General features: G+C 53.8%; 2 protein-coding genes across 10 annotated transcripts; one reads left to right on the top strand and one right to left on the bottom strand.

The window, feature by feature from the left end:
* Window positions 1–4,524: 4,524 nt before the first annotated feature.
* On the top strand, window positions 4,525–9,214 carry TUBG2 (tubulin gamma 2). 3 transcript variants are annotated; one of them, XM_039873429.1, is made up of 11 exons: window positions 4,525–4,792; window positions 5,081–5,193; window positions 5,376–5,543; window positions 5,854–5,922; window positions 6,272–6,351; window positions 6,747–6,873; window positions 7,499–7,585; window positions 7,699–7,848; window positions 8,294–8,446; window positions 8,530–8,691; window positions 8,801–9,214. In XM_039873429.1, the coding sequence occupies exons 1-11, from the start codon at window positions 4,744–4,746 to the stop codon at window positions 9,044–9,046; spliced, it is 1,404 nt and encodes a 467-aa protein (XP_039729363.1). In that variant the 5' UTR covers window positions 4,525–4,743; the 3' UTR covers window positions 9,047–9,214. The 3 variants fall into 3 exon arrangements, with proteins under 3 accessions (XP_039729363.1, XP_039729362.1, XP_039729364.1); XM_039873428.1 differs by having other exon boundaries at window positions 8,759–9,214; XM_039873430.1 differs by having other exon boundaries at window positions 4,526–4,792; window positions 8,818–9,214.
* A 912-nt stretch (window positions 9,215–10,126) lies between these two features.
* Window positions 10,127–18,679, bottom strand: PLEKHH3 (pleckstrin homology, MyTH4 and FERM domain containing H3). 7 transcript variants are annotated; one of them, XR_005655073.1, is made up of 14 exons: window positions 18,028–18,226; window positions 17,448–17,636; window positions 16,012–16,067; window positions 15,588–15,667; window positions 15,311–15,502; window positions 15,067–15,224; window positions 14,835–14,955; window positions 13,764–14,070; window positions 13,005–13,212; window positions 12,633–12,769; window positions 12,214–12,346; window positions 11,584–12,017; window positions 11,068–11,259; window positions 10,127–10,507 (listed from the first exon to the last, which is right to left on the bottom strand). XR_005655073.1 is itself a non-coding variant. In XM_039873414.1 (14 exons), exons 1-14 carry the CDS (start codon window positions 18,187–18,189, stop codon window positions 10,331–10,333), a joined length of 2,571 nt encoding a protein of 856 aa, XP_039729348.1. In that variant the 5' UTR covers window positions 18,190–18,226; the 3' UTR covers window positions 10,127–10,330. The 7 variants fall into 7 exon arrangements, 5 of the variants coding, with proteins under 5 accessions (XP_039729348.1, XP_039729349.1, XP_039729350.1 ...); XM_039873414.1 differs by having other exon boundaries at window positions 11,559–12,017; XM_039873415.1 differs by having other exon boundaries at window positions 11,559–12,017; window positions 12,642–12,769.
* Between the last annotated feature and the right edge of the window lie 27 nt (window positions 18,680–18,706).

The raw sequence follows: 18,706 nt of genomic DNA, 5'->3' as shown, positions 1-18,706 counted from the left end.
ATATTTCTTATAAATGGTTCCCTTGTATTGCTTAATAGGGATGTGTAGTTTATTTAACTACACCTCTATTGGTGGACACATAGACATTTATGTTGTTTTTCACCATTATAAACACTGCTGCAGCACACATCCCAGTACATATATCTTTGTGCAAGTATCTTAGCATTTGTGTCATCAGGTCATCAGGGACCTAGTGACTTCTGGAATTGCAGGATCAAAGATTATATGCATTTGACATGTCAATAGAGCTGTCGGTTTGCCCTCCAGAATGTAACCATTTGTACAACCTCCAATAATGCATAAAAATAATATATAAAAGCACACTAGATATTACCAATTTTTAAATTTTTGCTAATCTAATTTTGCCTTAAATTTGTATTTTTCCGATTACTAGTAAGACAGCATCTTTTTATATATTTTTAAAATTTATTGGGGTGACATCGGTTAATATACATATATATATATATATATATATTTTTTTTTTTTTGTCTATCATAAACTGTTTCTTCCCTTTACCATCTTTTTCTGAGTGTGTTTTCTTATTGATTTGTGTCCCCCTCCATTTTCCCCACTTAGTCAATTCCTACCAGACATTCAAGACTAGGCCAGGCACCCACCATCTCCTCCAAAGTCTTCCACAATTTTCTGGCCTCTCCCTGCCCTCGACCCCACCTAAGTTAAGCCCCCAACTCTGCCTTTTGTGCTAACCTTGCTGTGTGTTTATTTCCTTCACAAGGCCATGGGCACTTAGGTCTCTTACCTCTACTTCCCCAGCTCATATTTCCTGCATAGTAAAGAGGTGCATAATAAAAGAATGAAAGAATGAGCAAATGATCACAAACAGGATTACTTTTAGGCTTATTTCCTTTTTCCTATTCCTTGAGAAAATAGTACAGAACAAAATAATCCATTTTGTTCCAATTCATAACCAAAATGTGAATTTAGCATAGCTCCCTTCACATAAAGAGCTTCAGCTCTTTGCCTCCACTGTTTGAAATTTTCCTGGGCTTCCTTTTGAAAGTGAAACTCCCTGGGGTCATAGGATCACAGTCTCAAGATCAGAAGCTGCTCTACCTAGCTCTCTTCCTCCTTGAGGATACACCCTCTTCCAGGTCCCTGAGATACACCCTCATTTCTCCACCTCACATCTCTGCCTCCTTATCTCTCTTACATACCTGTACTCTTGACATACTGCAGGTGAGGTGTCCAGGAAAGGCCACAAATGAAGAGACAGCCAAAATAATGTTTTATTCAACCTAGAATGTCAAATAAAGGCTTAGGACATTTAACCAACTTGTTAGTTTACAAATGCTACTTTTATTATCAGAGGCAGACCAAGGCCTCAGATAAAGGAATACCACATCCCACTACATTATCATAAACTGGATCAGAGAACATGGAACCAAGCAAATTAAACTCAATATTCAATAATCAAGCCTTGAGACCCTGGTCTGAAGCCCACGAGAAAGACCATGAACCTGGGCCTTTTGCTCAACCTCGATAGAAGTTAGATCTGAAACCAAATCTGTAGGATCATGACAAATAATTAGGTTTGAATTTTTTAAATTTTATTTAAAACAATTATTCATTTTGATTTTACCCTGATTAAGATCTTTCAACTGTAGCAGCAGCCAAGCTATACTTTAGCTCTGAATGCATCCAGTGATAATTATAACCACAACTAATAGGTGTTGAGTGTTTTCTTTGAGTCTGGCACAGTGCTAAGTGCTCAACTCATTTAACAGATATGGACGGACTGGTCATTTTTCAGCAGAAATGGAAAGCATAGTCTGCTAATGACTGGGAACATTTACATTTAGCTCCACTAATGTGCATAAGCATGTTTCCAACCCATGACTACAGACTAGAAGGGGCCTCCAACTTGTCAGAGATGGCTTCTTAGAAGAAACTTACACTGCAACTTCTCCGACTCAGATAAATTCACACGTTCTAACCTGTTTGCCTATAAACTGGGATTTGAAGGATGTTCCCACTTCTGGGAGACTAGGAGGAGCAAGGCACTGTTATTAATCATAAGAAAAGGCTGAAATTAAACTCTCGTGTTTCACAAGTGTTCATAAACTGCTTACAGCTTATTATTTTCAAGGAAGCAAACAGACGTTCCAGACTGGCAAGTTTACTCTCATCTCTGAAGTCTTCCTCTTCACCTGGGCAGATTCAGAGAGGGGCCTGGCACAGCCTCTGAAGACAGCCAGCCCTGAAGGAGTGGTTCTGGCGGGGGAGGAGAGCCTCGGGGCTAACGGAGGGGCTCCCAACTCACCCTCAAACTTTAAAGGGAGCAGCCAGACCCTCCCTGAAAAGATGTGGCAGCCGGTACTCCTGGGGGCTGCTGGGAGGAAGAGGGCTGGGAGGCTTGAGTGGGGTAAGGGGAAGGGAAGCTGAGCCGAGGCCGGGGAGAGGGCGGGCATGGAGCGAGCCAGAGAATTCTAAAGAAGCCCAGAAGATTCCTGGCTGCCGGGAATGGAAGGCTGCCGAGTTCTCTCTCTCTCTTTTTTTTTATTTTAAAAAAAAGAGAGAGAGAGAGAAATAAAATGAAATAAAAAACTTCGTCTGAGCATGACTTTTGGCGCGAGTGCTTTCGCCAGCGCTTCTGCGGCGGCTCCCGGAGAAAGCCTGCAGGGTCAGCCAGCCAGCCCATACGCGTGGAAGAGCGGCCAGAAGCCGGCCGACGTCGGAGCTTGGAATGTTACGGGAGTGGGGGAGACGACTCTTCAATAATTGGTTTCGAGACAATTGGCCATCCATATGGAAAAGATAAAGTAGATCCCTATCTTAGAGCAGGCCTTCAAATAAGTTCCAGACGAACTAAAGACCTACAGGGAACAAGCCAAACTACTGCAGGGGCTTTTGGACGAAGACATAGAAGAAGACAGCTTTGTGATGCTGGGAGAGGGGAAGGTTTCTTTAACAAGGTACAACACTTGCAAAACAGAAGGAAAAGATGGGTCACTTTGTCTGTATAAATAGAAAACTGGGCAAAGGATATCAACAGGCAGTTCCTAAAGATCAGTAACAAAAGAAAATCTAATCAATTTCACTAGTGATCATAACTGGAAATTACAACCAGGAGATCTCATTGGGCAGTCATGGGATTGACAAAAATTAAGATCTGATAACCCAAGGGTGGATGCAGGTGTAGGGAAATGAAAACTCTATTGCTGGTAAATGTGTAACTTGGTACAACTATCTAGGAGAAAATATGTGAAACCTTGTAAGGTTGAAGTCGCACAGGCCCCTAGTAGATATTTTCCGTCATGTTCACAAGCAAACAAGTGCTGTATTCCTTTGCTGTAATAGGGAATAAGTGGAAACAATCAAGTTGCCCACGTGGAAACAGAATAAAATGGTTTTATTCATCCAATGAAATACTACAAAACAGTTAAAAGGAATGAAATAAGCCTATATATTCCAACATTGCTAAATATCAAAAATCTAGTGCAGGGTGAAAAAAGGTTACAAAAGGATATTACACTCTGATACCATTCCTATACAATTTCAAAACAGAAATATATAGAAAAAATACAAAAATCATACTTGTATGCTTAAAACTTTTTGTAATTTAAAATAATATACAAACCACAATGAGATACTACTTTACACTCATTAAGATGGCTATTATTTTTTAAAAAAGAAAGTAACAAGTATTGGCAAGGATGTAGAGAAATTGGAATGCTTGTGCATTGCTAGTGGAAATGTAAAATGGTGCAGCACTATAGAAAATGGCATGGCATTTTGTCCAAAAATTAAACATGACATTACCATGTGATCCAACAATTTTACCCAAAAGAATTGAAATCAGGGACTCAGATATTTTTACACCCATGTTCATAACAGAATTATTCACAATAGCTAATATGTGGAAGCAACTCCAGCTGTCCATCAATAGATGAATGAATAAACACAAAATGTGGCATACATACAATGGTATATTATACAGCCTTAAAAAGGAATGACATGCTGACACATGCTGCAACATGAAGCAACCCTGAAGACATTATGTTAAGTGAAATAAGCCAGACACAAAAGTACAAATACTGTATGATTCCACCTATATGAGCTACCTAGAGTAGTTAAAATCACAGAGACAAAAAGTAGAATGGTGGTTAAGGCAGTTATTGTTTGGTGGGTACAGATTTTCAGTTTGGGCGAATGACGAAGTCCTAGACATGAATGATAGTGATGTTTGTAGAAGAATGTCAATGTAATTTACGCCACAGCATTATACATTTAAAATGATTTAAATGGTAAATTTTGTTAGGTAAATTTAATTTAAAAGTAGAAATTTAAAAGAAGAAAATTGGTTTCGATCTAGCCGCTCCATTTAGCAGAGCCTCCCACCAATCTATATACATCACAGCTGACTCCACACACCTGAGCCGCCCCTCCTCTCACCTCCCCTTCACGCAGGTCGCAACCCTGCAGCCCCAGCTGGTATCACCGCGCAGGCGCAGAGCTGAGGCGGGTGGGCAGTAGGGGGCGTGGCCTCGCTCTGCGCCTGTGCCGAATTCTCGCAGCAAGTGTCGTGGGGGAAATGATACCCAGGTTGGGCATCCCGGCCCGCCGGCCACGGGGAGGCTTGCACTGCACACGCGCAGACCGAACACCGGCGTCAAAAAACAAGGAGAGCGCTCGCTTTCCACGTCCTGCGCGTCTGGCTGCCAGGCTTTCGTCTGCGCTGTGACTCCCGCCGGGCTGGGCTGGCGCGCCCACGTCTGAGGAGCGATGCCCCGGGAGATCATCACCCTGCAGCTGGGCCAGTGCGGCAACCAGAGTGAGCGAGCGTGCGCCGGGCCCCTCCACTCTCCGGTTCTGCCCCTTTGGGTCCCACCCAAATGCTTGTCATCTTCCAATCCCCCTTTCCCTCCCATGAACCCTCTGCCCTACTGCGCATGATGAACGAGCCCCAGACCCAGACCTGCGTCTACAGTCCTGGTCTGTGACTGCTCCCAGACCAGATGTCTTGGGTCTATCCTCTGGTGTAAAAAACGTCTGAGCCTAACCCTGGGCTCCTTGAGGCCGCGTGACTGTAGCGGACCAGGGATCTCTCCTCATCCCCTAGTTGGGTTCGAGTTCTGGAAACAGCTGTGCGCGGAGCATGGTATCAGCCCCGAGGGCATAGTGGAGGAATTCGCCACCGAGGGCACTGATCGCAAGGACGTCTTTTTCTACCAGGTTCTCTCAGCGACTTGGCCAGGGGCCCTAAGGGAAGGGCAGCGGCTTTGGGAAACCCCACTGGGCAGAGAGGCCAGAGCTTCTGGCTCAAGGAGGGAGGGCAGGCAGGAACCAGAGTTGGAAGGAAGGAGGACTGGGCTGGCATTAGCTGAGTGGGCCCCCTCCTGGACTCCCGCTGACAGGCAGACGATGAGCACTACATCCCCAGGGCTGTGCTGCTGGACCTGGAGCCCCGCGTGATCCACTCCATCCTCAACTCCCCTTATGCCAAGCTCTACAACCCAGAGAACATCTACCTGTCGGAGCATGGAGGAGGAGCTGGCAACAACTGGGCCAGTGGATTCTCCCAGGTATTCAGGTGGCCATCCCAGACCCTTGATATTTCCCTCCCCTGGACAAGGCAGGCTCAAGCAGCCTGGGGATCTGACCTGACCAGATTAACCATAAATAAGATACAAAGGGATACCCTGGCAAGAGGGACAGCCAGGGAGGTTTATGCAAACTGCAGATTATTTACAAAGTAGCTTTTCTGGGTTGAGAGCCACAGCTGAGGCTCTGCTCGAGGGTGGCAGCAGTGTCCCAGGATAGAGTTCGTGGTGCTGAGAAGAGATATTCTCCAGAATCTTCATCCTGACCCTTCTTCCCCATGTCTTTATACAGGGTGAGAAAATCCATGAAGACATTTTTGACATCATAGACAGAGAAGCAGATGGAAGTGACAGCCTAGAGGTGAGGTTCTGCTCCACTGAGGAAAAAACAAAAATGCTGAAAAATGCTGGGAGAAGTCAGGAGGTAGCCTGAAAAGGTGATATAATGGGGGTAATTCAATTCAAAACTTGTTTACAGAGCATCAGATGTGAGATATTGAGGTAAATAAGGTACAGTCCTTGTCCTCAAGGAGATCCTAATCTGGGTGGCATCAGCTCCTTAGGCATGAGTCATCCTTTTCAAGGACCCTCAGCCTGGATGGACACGGAGGAAGCCCTGAGACATGAGTATGTTGGGAGTAGGGAATGAGACAAGCCTGAAGCCTCTCCCCGGACTCCTGGAGAATGCCTCTCCATCTCTCCCCATGCAGGGCTTTGTGCTGTGTCACTCCATCGCTGGGGGGACGGGTTCCGGCCTGGGCTCTTACCTCTTGGAGCGACTGAATGACAGGTAAGCCTGTGTTTGAGGAGAGAGTATTAGCCCTGGTTCCTTGGGTAATGGCTTTCCTTTCTGTCACTTTTTTCTCACGGACTGAAAGGCCTGCCATTAGCCCTTTGAGTCATAAGTAGGAACAGAGCCTGGCCACCTAGGGAGCATCTTGGAAGCAGTAACTCCTGGGAGGGATGTTTGCCTAGGGAGAAAAGGGGACCCACAGAGTTTGATGCTTTAGGCTTATCTTTTTGGCTCCTGGGCTCTGAAGACTCAGTTCTGCCCTCACACCTTTTGTGCCAGTGCTGGGTAGCACTTGGACAGGAATGGCCCGTGTTATCCCTAGAGAAAACAGAAATGGGTAGTCCTTTCAGTTGACTGTGCCTCCTTCCGCTTTTCCTCTTCCTCACCTCCAGGTACCCCAAGAAGCTGGTACAGACATACTCAGTGTTTCCCAACCAGGATGAAATGAGCGACGTGGTCGTCCAGCCCTACAACTCATTGCTAACACTCAAGAGGCTGACTCAGAATGCAGACTGTGTGGTGAGCATAGGAGGAGGGAGTGGGGGATTTGCGTCTGCCTCCCCAAACCAGTAAGACACATACACTTGCCCTTCCCAAGCCCCTGCCCAGAGAAGAGAGGACCAACAAAGCCACACGTGGTGTCCCAAATTATGAAATAAGGACCTGACCCCAAGTTGCTTATAGTCCCCCACATGTCCCCACTTAGCCTTCTTAATGCCTACTCATGCTTAAATTTTCAGCCCAAGAGGCACTTTCTCAGCATAAACCTTCCCTGGTCACTCAAAGTCAAATTCCTTTGTGCATATTTCAGTCTGTATAAAAGTATATAACTATACCTTTCTGTTATTTTATATTTAATGTCAGTCTCCCTCCACTAGACTGCAGACCCAAAGACCATGCCTATTTATTCTCCATGGTACTTCCAGAGCCAGGCACAGTGCATGGCAATGGGGACAATCAAATATTTGTTTACTTCACTGGATGGTAGAAAAGTGTCTCGTGATACCCCAGACACAGTACTTTCCTTTTACATTAGCACACCTACTTCCTGGTTTTGGAGTTTAGAGGAGAGCTAAGCTAATAACTTATTTCTCTGCTCCCTTTCTCCTCAAAAAGGTGCCGTGACCCTCTTCTGTCCCCCCAGGTGGTGCTGGACAACACAGCCTTGAACCGGATCGCTACGGACCGCCTGCACATCCAGAACCCATCCTTCTCCCAGATCAACCAGCTGGTGAGCCCCTATTCCTGGACTCCTTTGGACTGGAACCCCTCCTTGCTGCAGTGCCATCTGGGGATGGGAGGCCTCCCCAAGAAAGATGGATGACGTGGCGCCCCTGTCCCCAGGTGTCCACCATCATGTCAGCCAGCACCACCACCTTGCGCTACCCCGGCTACATGAACAACGACCTCATCGGCCTCATCGCCTCGCTCATTCCCACACCGCGGCTCCACTTCCTCATGACCGGCTACACCCCCCTCACCACAGACCAGTCGGTAGGAGCAGCCCTCAGTGTCCCAGTCTGAGCTGGCCCTGGGCCCAGTAGGCCCCAACCCAAGCGAGCCTTGCTCTCCTCCCTGCTGCCCCAGGACCTGCCCTTTGTAGCCCCCAGAGGCTCTGTGCTCAGGGACTGGCACCGACTGTATGACTTCTGTGCGGACTTGCTGTCCTCCTCTCTTGCCCTGGCTCCCTGCAGGGCCTGGGATGTGCGGGGTCTGTTTATGCTCCTACAGAGGGGCACGAGTTTGCCGAGCTGAGCAGGGCTGAGATTCCTGATCTCACAGCAGAGGCTCGATATAGACCGAATCTAAAGACGCTCCCCCAAGAGACCACACTGCCGTGGGTCTGGTGGGGGACATGTGTTGCCTACTCTTCCGTCCATGCATCTCTGGACTGTGCCCTGAGTGCCGGCCTGGTCCCTGTGGCCCACTGTCCCCTCAGGTGGCCAGCGTGAGGAAGACCACGGTCCTGGATGTCATGAGGCGGCTGCTGCAGCCCAAGAACGTAATGGTCTCCACCGGCCGGGATCGCCAGACCAACCACTGCTACATCGCCATCCTCAACATCATCCAGGGGGAGGTGGACCCCACACAGGTAGGCGAGGCCCCTTTGTTCCAGCCCTGGAACCCGCAGGGGTAGAGGAGAAGCGACCACCACCAGTCCTGTGCCCACCCCAGGTCCACAAGAGCCTGCAGAGGATCCGGGAACGGAAGTTGGCCAACTTCATCCCCTGGGGCCCAGCCAGCATCCAGGTGGCCCTGTCGAGGAAGTCTCCTTACCTGCCCTCTGCCCACCGAGTCAGCGGGCTCATGATGGCCAACCACACCAGCATCTCCTCGGTGAGGCTTATCTCCTAGTCTTCTTTGGCCACTCAGCTCCACTAGCACCTGCATCATTCTCCCCCAGTCTGTTCCAACCCCCTGTCCTGCACTGGCTCCCATCGTGGAGATTTCTATCTCTTTCAGCTCTTTGAAAGTTCCTGCCAGCAGTATGACAAGCTGCGGAAACGAGAGGCCTTCCTGGAGCAATTCCGCAAGGAGGACATCTTCAAGGAGAACTTTGACGAGCTGGACAGATCCAGAGAGGTTGTGCAGGAGCTCATTGATGAGTATCATGCAGCCACGCGGCCGGACTACATCTCCTGGGGCACCCAGGAGCAGTGAATTCCTCCCTACTACTCCACCTGGACAGTAAGCACCGCCCCATTGTGCCTGGTCCCTCTGACCCAAATTCCCCTCACCAGCAATCCTTCTAGGTTCATCTCCAACCCAGAAGCTGGCCCTACTCCCTTCCTCCCATGCTCTGACCCTTGATATGCTTACTTAGCTCTAATAAAGTAATAAAGCTTGGTTACAAATATAATCAGGGCTTGGTCTGTGACTATGAAGGGACCTCGATCATCCCTCCCATTGCCCAGGCATTTGTTGGCAGGGTAGCCTTAACCTGCTCCAGTTTCTTACCTCTTAGTCTAGGTCTTAATGTGTCCACTGTTTCCATTGGTATCCCTTGCTTAGAACCAGGCTGTTTTACTGGAGTTAGACCTACTCTAAGGACTCCAGAGGATTATCGAGGTCTGCGGTTTCCTCCTTGCCTAAACTTTTGCCTTAGGGTGGATCAATATTGCCCCAGCCTTCTCCACTTAGGGCAGAGGGTGTAGGGGTTACTAAAGGAGGGCCTACAGCCTTTTGAGCAGGTCAGGAAAGCTGGGACTCTGGATTCTCAGTGCCCAAGGCTATCAGATCTTCAGGAATTCAACTCCATTCAACCCAACCTGATAAAGCAGGAAAGGAACTCAGGAGTAGGGCTGAGCCCATCCTAACTAGTTCCTTATCTGTGCCAGAGAAGTTCTTGGGTCTGATTCTGCCCCAGGCTTCTCTTCGGTCCAGGCCCAATGCAGTAGGCACACCAAAGATGGACCCAACCAGGCCCTAGAAGCTGGACACCAGGGTAGGAACTGGGTAATGCCAGTCCTGATGACTCACTGCCCTCTGGCCTCAGGGATGCCAAAGGCTCTCCCTATGCCACTCAGTGGAGAAGAGAGGGTGAGTAATTGCCAGCTTCCACAACTGCCCTCTTGTCTGCCCCACCCACCACCCTATGGCAGCATACTGGTTAAGAGGAGGTTAAAGCCAGAAGGTCAAGGAGGGTGGAGCCCTGTGATGTCCAGACTTCTCTCAGTGCTGGTAAAAGCCCAGAGTGTGGGCGTCCCTAGGGGTGGAGCTCTGAGCTATAGAGCTCTAACTTGTCCTACTGACAACACTCCCACAGGAAGGATTTGTGTAAATAAGAATTTTTTTTTCTTCTCTTCTACAAATAAATTAAGAAACAAACTAGAAAATTTTCTGCACCCGTTACAGCCCTCGGGTGTGTGGTGTGCCCTGTCCCTGCAGGGTTGAAAGGGTCCATGGTTCCCTCAAATCTCAGAGTAGTCCAAGTCCAGGCTGGAGACTGGAGGGAGGTCGTGACCTCTTGGCAGGCTCATTCCTGCAGCTGCCCCAAATAGCCAGACTGTCCCTGGGGCTCATCCAGGCCCGGGTGCTGGCTGGGAGAGGAGGTGTCTGGCAGGTCTTGGCATGGAGGAGAAGGGCTGCTGCAGGGCCTCTCAGGGGAGGGGTTGGCCAAGTAGGCATTCACCAGCTGCATGATTTCTTCCACCTAAGAGAGGGCAGAGGTCAGAGTGCAACAGGGGCCACTGGATTCTCCTGTCTCATCCTCCACCCTGGCTCCTTACCAAGGCCTTACATGAGCTGCCCCTTGCAATTTTTCCCTCCTCATCATCACTCTTTCCCTCACTCACTATGTGCCAGTCACACTTGCTTTTTTCTGCTTCTCTAATATGCTGTTTATTTTCATCTCAGGGTCTTTGCACTTGCAATTCCTTTTACCTGGAATGTTGTTCCCCCAGATCTTCTTATGGCTAGCTTAAATGTCACCTTCTTTGAGTATCCTTTTCTGACCATCCTACCTAATGCTATGGTCCCCTCATCACCTCCTGTCACACTGCTCTTTCTTTTGTAGCATTTATCTCTATCTTAAATAGTCTTTGATTTCTCATTTAGAGTCTGACTCCCTCACTTTAATGTAAGCTCCTTGATCTTTGATCACTGCTGGGTCTCCAGTGCCTAGAGCTGTACCTGGACCATGCTCTGTTTAATAAATGTTTCTTGACATCTTTTCCCTTCTTTCCTCTTTCCACACCCCTCTTTCCCACTCACCTGGGGACTCTGCAGGAGGATCTGGCTCTCTCCCACCCTCAATGCTAGAGTGTGGGGGCCCATTAACTGGCAGGCGGCCACATGGCCATAGCTGACACTGTGGATGGGCTCTGTCTCACCAGGTCGAGAGAGGGACATGGCCTTGGCTCCCAGGCCCAGGCATAGCTTCTGTGGAGCACCCCCATCAGACTCCTGCAGACAGACAGGCAGAGTCAGGGTGCAAAAAGGAGACCCCGTAGCTCTATTTTTGGTGGGAGAAGATGGCTGTGAGCAGGAAGTTTCCTGGTCTCCCTATGATCCGCAGTGCATGTGTCAGGGGACTAAGGCTCTAGAGACATAAGGGCCCAAGGGCCAGGCAATGAATCCTGGGATCTGGGATGGGCAGCTGTGCTGGGTGTAGGGTGAAGTGACTCATAGTGGGGACCTCTGGCTCTGGGGCAAAGGTGTGGGGCTTGGGCCACCAGAGTCCCCCTCTCCCTTCTCCCCCTCACCGTGCTCAGCTCCAGAACGTCATACCGAGCAGCGCCGAACCCTGGACACTGCGCCGCCAGAGCCAGGTAGGCAGCCATGGCCTCAGCTCGGCCCATGCCCCGTAGCCGCTTCCAGCTGCCCAGCACAGCAGCCGCGGTGCCGGTGCCACCTCCTCCCTCTCGGGCCAAGCTTCCCGCCTTGCGGCCCGCCCCGCCACGCCGGGCCCGCTCCGCTCGACGCTTGGCTAGTCCCGGGCTCCAGATTGCCTCGGCCAGCAGGGCAGCAGATGGGGGAGGCCTGGGGATTGGGCGGGGAGGGTGTGCACGCGGCGGGGCTAGGGGCGGCAGCAGGCGGTCCAGGCGCGGCGGAGGCGCCCGCGGGGAGAAGTCCTGGTGCAGGCTCTGCAGACGCAGCGCCGCCAGGGCGCGCAGCGTGTCATCCGGCGGGGGTGGCCGGCCGCGCAGCAGCAGAGCGTGAGCCTACAGGGAGGCACCGGGCGTCAGCGAGGCAGCGGTGGCTGTGTGGTCGCAAAAACACCTCAGGGCGAGGAATCTGAGGTCTGGGTTCAAGTGAAGCCTCCCACGGGGTTGCCATACGACGAAACGCGATGGCCCAGCAGGGGATGGGTTGAGGCTCAGGGGTCTTTTGGGGGCCGTGAATGCCGGAGATCCTCACCTGCTCAAAGAGGAAAGGCAGTTCGTGACTGTCTGGGGACAGCCCCTCAGGGTGCAGAGGTCCGTGAAGACGCAGGCACAGTCTCCAACCAGAGTCGGGCGAGTCCTCCAGCCAGGCTTCCTCTGCAGCCAAACTGCAGCAGAGAACACCCCGCTATGCGATGCAGAAGCAGGGCCCCACAAGGCGCGGGCCTCTGGGAGCCGGGACCAATGTTGGGGGCGGGGCCAGGGTGGAGTGGACCATGGAGGGGAGCCTCGAAGCCCGACTGCAAACCGCTGGCGGGCAGGGGTCCATCTGGGAACCAGTAAACATCACAGTGCAGGGCAAGTGGCGAGCGCTCATAAACGTTTGCTTAGAGATTGACCGAAGCTGAGAGGCAGATGGGCTAAAGGAAAGCAGGGCTGAGGCTGGACATTTACTTCTCAAACCTGGTGAGCACGTCAGCCACAAGAGTCCCTCCAGCCAGGGCTCGCTCCTGGGCCCCTCGCTGCTCATACAGCGCGAATGCATTACGGCTTCGGGCCAAGCCCAGCCGTCCTACCAGCTCACGAGCAACCTGGAAGGAAGAGGGTGGGAGGGGAAAGTCAGGCCGCGCAAGGGTCTTGCCAGGACTTCTGGAGGGGCAGATCCAGCTGGCGGGGTCTTCGAGATCTCTCAGTCCCGCCAAAGACACCTCTCGCCCATGATGAATCTCACACTCGGGGCAAACCTAGGGCCCGTGCGCCGGGCCAGCCGGGCGTGGGAAGCTGGGAGGAAGGGTTGAGGTTTCAGGGGTCTTTCTCTGGCCTTACTTCCGCCGCAGTGGTGTGGGAGTCTATGGCCACAGGGCAGGCACCAGCTCCGGGACAGTGCACGGTGCATAACAACTCTTGCCGTCGGCTCAGCGCGGAAATCTCTGCTAGCGAAGGCACCAGCTCTCGGCCTCGCGTCCGGCCCAGCGCTTTTCGAATAAAGCGCGCATATTCCGCCAGTTCCGAGTCCGGGAGTGCCTGCTCAGTCCTGGAGTAGGGAGAACCCGAGGTTCAGGGCTCTGAGGGTTTTCCTTCCCCCTCTCCCTCGCCTTCTTATTTTATAGTTTATTTCTTCTAGTCGGTTCCCTCCCCTCCGACTCTAAGTTCCTTGAAGTCAGCAACAGGTTCTTCTGAATCTACCAGTGACTCTCTGTATGGAGATGAATTACTTTCTAAGGCCCCTGGAGACTCCTAACCTCACCCTCTCACTTCCCAAAGTCTCCATAATCCTCTTTCAAGTCGAAATCCAAAATCTAGCCCTGGCTCTGGACTGCATCCCCACTGAGGAAAAACAGCCTTTTGATAATTCCTCCGCCCAAAGCGGGTACCTATTTGTAATTTCTCCGCCTGCAAGTGAGATGTGATCTTGTAATTCCCACAAAGGCGCTGCACATATTAGCAGCGGCCCTGACCTTGGGCAAGTCCCTTGCTTCTCTGGGTCTAAGTTCTCCATCTGCCAAACCCGTTTGAAAAGGCCTGTCATTCTCTCCTGGCCCTGTAGCTTTCTTGCCTTGATCTTACCCCACCTACCCCTCTCACCTCTCCAGATGTCCTAGGAGGTGCCCCCGTACAGCTCCCCCGGGCCGGAAGGTGCAGCTCATACAGGTGAGGAGCTGCCAGTACCGTAAGGCCGCGGGGTCTTCGGTAGCCCGGAGCCTGGGGGGGCCAGCAGGGCCCGAGGTCTGCTTAGCCAGCTGCAGGAAGAGTTCATCGCGGAGCGCGGGCAGGTCCCGGCAGGTCTGGAGTACACCCTGCATCAGGGGCCCGGGGCGCCGTGCCCCCTCCAGGGCCTGCAGCGCCAGGAACAGCCGCACCGCCTCCTCGCGCAAGGGTGCGTAGCCTGGACCTGTGGAAGGGTCGGGGCGGAGGGACGGTTTGGAGAGGGGACACAGAGCTGGGCCCTGGGAGGAAGGCATGAACCAGAGGGGGTCAGAGGGAGTATAAGAGGACAGAGGGTGACAAGGAGGGGAGGGTACGAAGGACAGGAAGAGTGAAGGGAAAGCAATGGTCCCCACAGAGCCAAACTCTCAACCCCTGCCTCCCAGTCCCCCTCTGGAACTGCTAAAGCTGTAAGGCAGAGAGAGAGACTAAAGGACATAGGTTCAAACCTAGATTCTGTAATTGTATACAGAGAGCCATCACCATGGATCCAAAAACAGGCTGGACTAGGAGTCAGAAAATCAGGGTTCTTCTCCCAGCTCCCCTTAATCCTCTAGCTTTAGGACCTGGGCCAGTCACTAATCCCTTTTAGGGAGAAATATAGTTAGATGAGGCCAGCACATTCTCCCAGAGTACTGGCCTTTCCACCCCTTGTAAAGGTAGTACAGCATGGTCTTAAACGTGTAATGAGAGAATAGAAGACAATGTAAGAACTCGTGAAGGAACACCAGTAGTCCGAAATAGACCCGTAGGAAAGATGGTCGAAGGGGATCCTTTTTTCTGTGCTGTCTTCCCACCCTGCCACCCTGGGTATGTCTGGTCAGCTTCCAGTTTCACCTTTATACTTTGAAAAGTGAGGGGCCGAAAAGGTCCCCTGAGGACTCCTGGGTCCCCGTCAGGCGAGGCATTCAGATTTCCCATCCAAGGGACCTGGGACACGGCACTACTCACCAGGGGCACTGACTCCGTAGGGCAAGGGCAGGAGTGGTGCGTACAAGGCCCCACTGGTGTGCCTCAGAATCGGGTTCCGATGGTAAATGAGGGCCACGGCCTCGGGGTCCCCGCAACTATCCTAGAGGCCAGGGAAAGGTTCAAAGTGATGGAGAAGAGGGCTCTCCATGAATCCGGATAACTGCTGGGTCCACCACCCTTCTCTTTCTCGATGGAGTCCCCTCTCTGTCACCTGAATGTCTCTGAGCAGCAGTTGGGTGGGGGTCTCCAGTGGTGCCTTGGAGGCGATCACTTCGCGCAGTGCCATCCCCCAGCGCTCTGCCTCGGCCTGACGCGGGGAGCAGAGCCGGACGCTGTGCTTCCGACCAGACACAGTCACTGACCACAGACCTGAAGGAAAGAGAGGCCCCGGAAGGCAATCAGGGACGGCTGGGTGCACTGCCCTGAGAGGTAGGAGAGTCCCCACGAGGTCTCACCGGTCTCTTTGGGCCTGCGTTCCGGGCCGGCTACTGAGCACAAGCTGGTGAGCACAAGGCTCCCAAGGCGCCGCGCCCCCTTCCCGTTGCTGCTGAACTGGTCCAGGGAGTCCCTGGTGAGCACGAACCAGGACCGGCGCGGAGGCAACCAGGGCCTCGCCCCTCCTCCGCGGGGCTCGCGGTACAGCCAACCTAAGGGAGAGGGGATCAGCAGAAGACATTATGCTCTGGAGGTTCGGATTGGGGGCCCTCCAGAGTGCATAAGATGGGTCTTCACCTTTCACGACAACGTCTGTGTCGTCCTCCAGCGGCCCTTTCTCCGGGATGAGGCTCCGCGTCTCCTCCCAGCTCTGCAGCCTGGTCCAGAGGGGAGGCAGGGTTGGGCGAAGCTGTGGGTGGTGTACCACGCCTCCAGGGGGCTCCTCTATAGGGGTTCCCCAGACCTCGAGGGGTGCCTGCTCCGGGCTGGGCACCCCTCCCCCAGGCTGTGGGAACCGCTGGGCCAGTCTGACCTCGCACCAGAAATAGCCCGCACCCTCCTTCCTCCAGGCGCCCCCAGCCGGACCGCCCCCATGGGACCCCAGCCAAACCACAGCGTCCGGTAGTGACTCTCCCTTATTGCACAATCGCGGGAGCAAAAGCAGCATGAGTAGGGGTCCTAGGAATGGGCTGGGGTCTCCAGACCATGGGATGGAGCTCACCTGTCTGAGATTGGCACGCTCCTCACAGGCTGAGTCAGCGTCACGTCCAGGGGGCCCTGGGGAAACAAGCTCAGGATCAGTGCTTTCCTCATAGGATGCACGTGGCTTCTGCCCCCAGGACAGTGCTGCTCAGGGGGCTGAAGAATCAAGGAGTGGAGTCGTGATTGTGAGCCAGTGAGCTGAAACCCCTAGGCTCTCCCCTCCCGCCAGTCTCTACAGAACAGCCCCCGCTAACAAGCCATGGCTCCCGCCTTATCTGCGTTACCCTTTGAAGATGCAATCAGGGCTTTGGTAGAGTGTAAAGAGCACTGGGCAGCGACTCAGAAGACTTGGGTTCTAATACCAGCTCAAGCACTAACTCTCTGGGGAACTTTGGTAAGTCCCTTCCAGTCTTTGGGTCTTAACTTCCCCAGCTTTGAAAAGGGAGAGGTGGATGTAGTCCCTTCTTGCTCTGGCAGGTTCGAAGTCACCCTCTACTCCTCATTTTCCCTTAGCTGGCCGACGTGCAGGCAGGAGGTGGCACAGAGGTGGATGAAGGGAAGAGAGACTCCTTCAGTATAGGGCTTTCTCCAAGAGCTTCTTATGCCTTCCCACAGACACCCCAGAGACTTAATGTAAGCCAAGACCCTGACCCTTTGCTGGGGTTCGGGAAGGGCAGGTCTGGCTGAGGAATGGCACACACTCCACAGGAGAGGTGTGGTAGGGGATTTTGCCTTCCCCCCTTTCTAGAACTTCAACTGTAGATTGGGGGCTGAGAGAGGCCACAAATTCATCCAGGAGCCAGGTCAAGCGGGAACTGTGCCATCGTCTCATTGCGCCCAGACTGCTAAAGCCAGGAGGGGGGGTTGGGGGCAGAGACACCTGTCCCCAAGCTCTGGGGAGAGGGGTGGAGGTGGAGCATGAGGCCGCCAATGGCCTGGTTCACAGAGCTGCCCCTGCTCAGCCTGGACGCTTGGGAACTCCTGGGTCCTGTGCCTGTGCCTTCCTGGGGCGAAGGTCCACCTATTTTCTGGAGGGTCTGAAAGGGGCTCTTGGCCACACACCACCATGGGCTCAGGGGTGGCAGGTGCTGACTACCCTCTTAGACCAACTCGCCTAATCGTAGTCCCCTGCTTCCCTCCCTTCCCTCCCCTCTATATTTATCCGCCCTCCGCCTCCGCCAGGTGCTGGCGCCGGCCCCGGCGGCAAAGCCCGCCCCACCCGGGCACAGAGCCACCGGGCCTGCTGGGGACCCCTGAGCGGGGGGATGGGAGCCTGACTCAGGCCACAGCACACGGGATTCTGGTTGCCGGCGTGCTGGGGAATTGGAGAGGAGATGTTAGGGGATGGAAGTATCCCACACCAATGGAGCCTCAGTTTCCCCAAGGGGAGATTCGACAAAACTGGGGAGCTGAGTGTCCCTCACCATCCCCTTAGGGATTTCCCAGAAGCCTCACCAAGAAGGGCCGAGAGTTCTGTCCTGTGTGGCAGGGTAATGACGAGGGGTCCTCGAAGAGTTGTGGCCCCAAGTTCCCTCTCCGTGGGGTCCCTGCCACGGACCCCAATCTGAGGATGCCTTCTCCCCCTCGCCCAGGTCCCCGCGGCGGGAGCTCCCGCATCTGGCCCCAGCACTCAGAATTCACGACCTGGGAGCAGAGCGGACCCAGGCGTCCGAGCTGCCTAGCCGGCCTCGCCACATTCCTCGGCGCTGGCGGAGGCGGAAGGAGACGGGATGGGACGCGGGCCCGGCGGGGAAGGGAGAGGCAGGGCCAGGTCGGGCCACGCGTGACGCCTCCCCCGCCTCAGGGCCCCCAGCAGGTGGACAGCGCCCAGCGTGCGGCGCGAGGCCCATAGGCACATCCGAGTAGGGCTGCTCCTTGAGCTCCTGGGGGCTTATGGCCCCCAGGCAAAAAACTCTCCCACGTCTCCTGTCCGCCAAGAGCGCGGCGTTTGGCTGTAGTCTGGAGCAGGATCAGGCGTGACGGCCGGTGGTAGTAAGAGGGATTCAGACAAGGCTGTAAACCCCCCGGGACTTACCCTCCCGCCGCCCGCTGGACTTGGGGTCCGTAGCTCAAAGGTCTCTTCGTCCTCGTCCTCGTCCCCGTCCCCGCTAAGCTCGCCGTCCCCGTAGTCCCGGTGCAGAAGAGTAAAGCCTCGACGGCAGCAGAGGAGCCACCACAATCCCCCGGGGAGAGGCATCCGGGCGAGCAGCCGGGGGATGGGGGCGCAGGCAGCCGGGGCTGAGCTGCAGGGGGTCGGAGAAACTGATGGGGCTCCGACCCGAGCAGGGGAAAGATGAAGCAGGAAGAAGGGAAGGGAGAGAGGAACAGGGAGGAGGCAGTGTCTGGCGCTGGGGTGCAAGGGGTCGCTAGCTAGAGCCTGCAGGGGGCTCAGTGTCTGGGCCCCCGGAGGGGGAGGGGGAAAAGCGTCCAGGGCCCAAGGGGGAGGAGGGAGCAATGTCCGGAGCTGGGAAGTACTGTCCGTTGTAGTGTCCAGCCCTATGGGGGGCAGTGTCCGGTGCAGTGTCCAAGGTGGGCAGCTGTCCAAGCTTCAGGGAGGGTCGTGTCCGGTAGAGTGTCCGGTGGCCGGGGCCCGGGCCGCGCGCGCTGCGCTCCCTGCAGCCCGGGACTGGCGCGCTAGGGGCGCGAGCACAGTGCCGGGACCCGCCTCCCAAATCCCCTCCCCTTCGCCCCCCTCCCTCCCTCTTCTTTTTCTC

Source organism: Pteropus medius, unplaced genomic scaffold (assembly GCF_902729225.1).
Source record: "Pteropus medius unplaced genomic scaffold, Ma_sr-lr_union100, whole genome shotgun sequence".
In the NCBI taxonomy this organism is placed as follows: domain Eukaryota; kingdom Metazoa; phylum Chordata; class Mammalia; order Chiroptera; family Pteropodidae; genus Pteropus; species Pteropus medius.
This window is presented reverse-complemented; position numbering and strand designations above follow the sequence as displayed.

Bases quoted from the DNA above. Each gene is read 5' to 3' on its own strand.
- PLEKHH3 (XM_039873414.1), bottom strand. From the start codon at position 18,189: ATGCCTCTCCCCGGGGGATTGTGGTGGCTCCTCTGCTGCCGTCGAGGC. The intron at 15,503-15,587 runs GTGAAGACCCAT...CCTCTCCCTTAG, and splicing joins CACAGACGTTGTCGTGAAAG to GTTGGCTGTACCGCGAGCCC. The intron at 11,260-11,558 runs GTGAGGGGGAGA...GTCTGTCTGCAG, and splicing joins ACGTTCTGGAGCTGAGCACG to GAGTCTGATGGGGGTGCTCC.
- TUBG2 (XM_039873428.1), top strand. From the start codon at position 4,744: ATGCCCCGGGAGATCATCACCCTGCAGCTGGGCCAGTGCGGCAACCAG. The intron at 5,544-5,853 runs GTATTCAGGTGG...GTCTTTATACAG, and splicing joins GGGCCAGTGGATTCTCCCAG to GGTGAGAAAATCCATGAAGA. The intron at 6,874-7,498 runs GTGAGCATAGGA...CTGTCCCCCCAG, and splicing joins CTCAGAATGCAGACTGTGTG to GTGGTGCTGGACAACACAGC.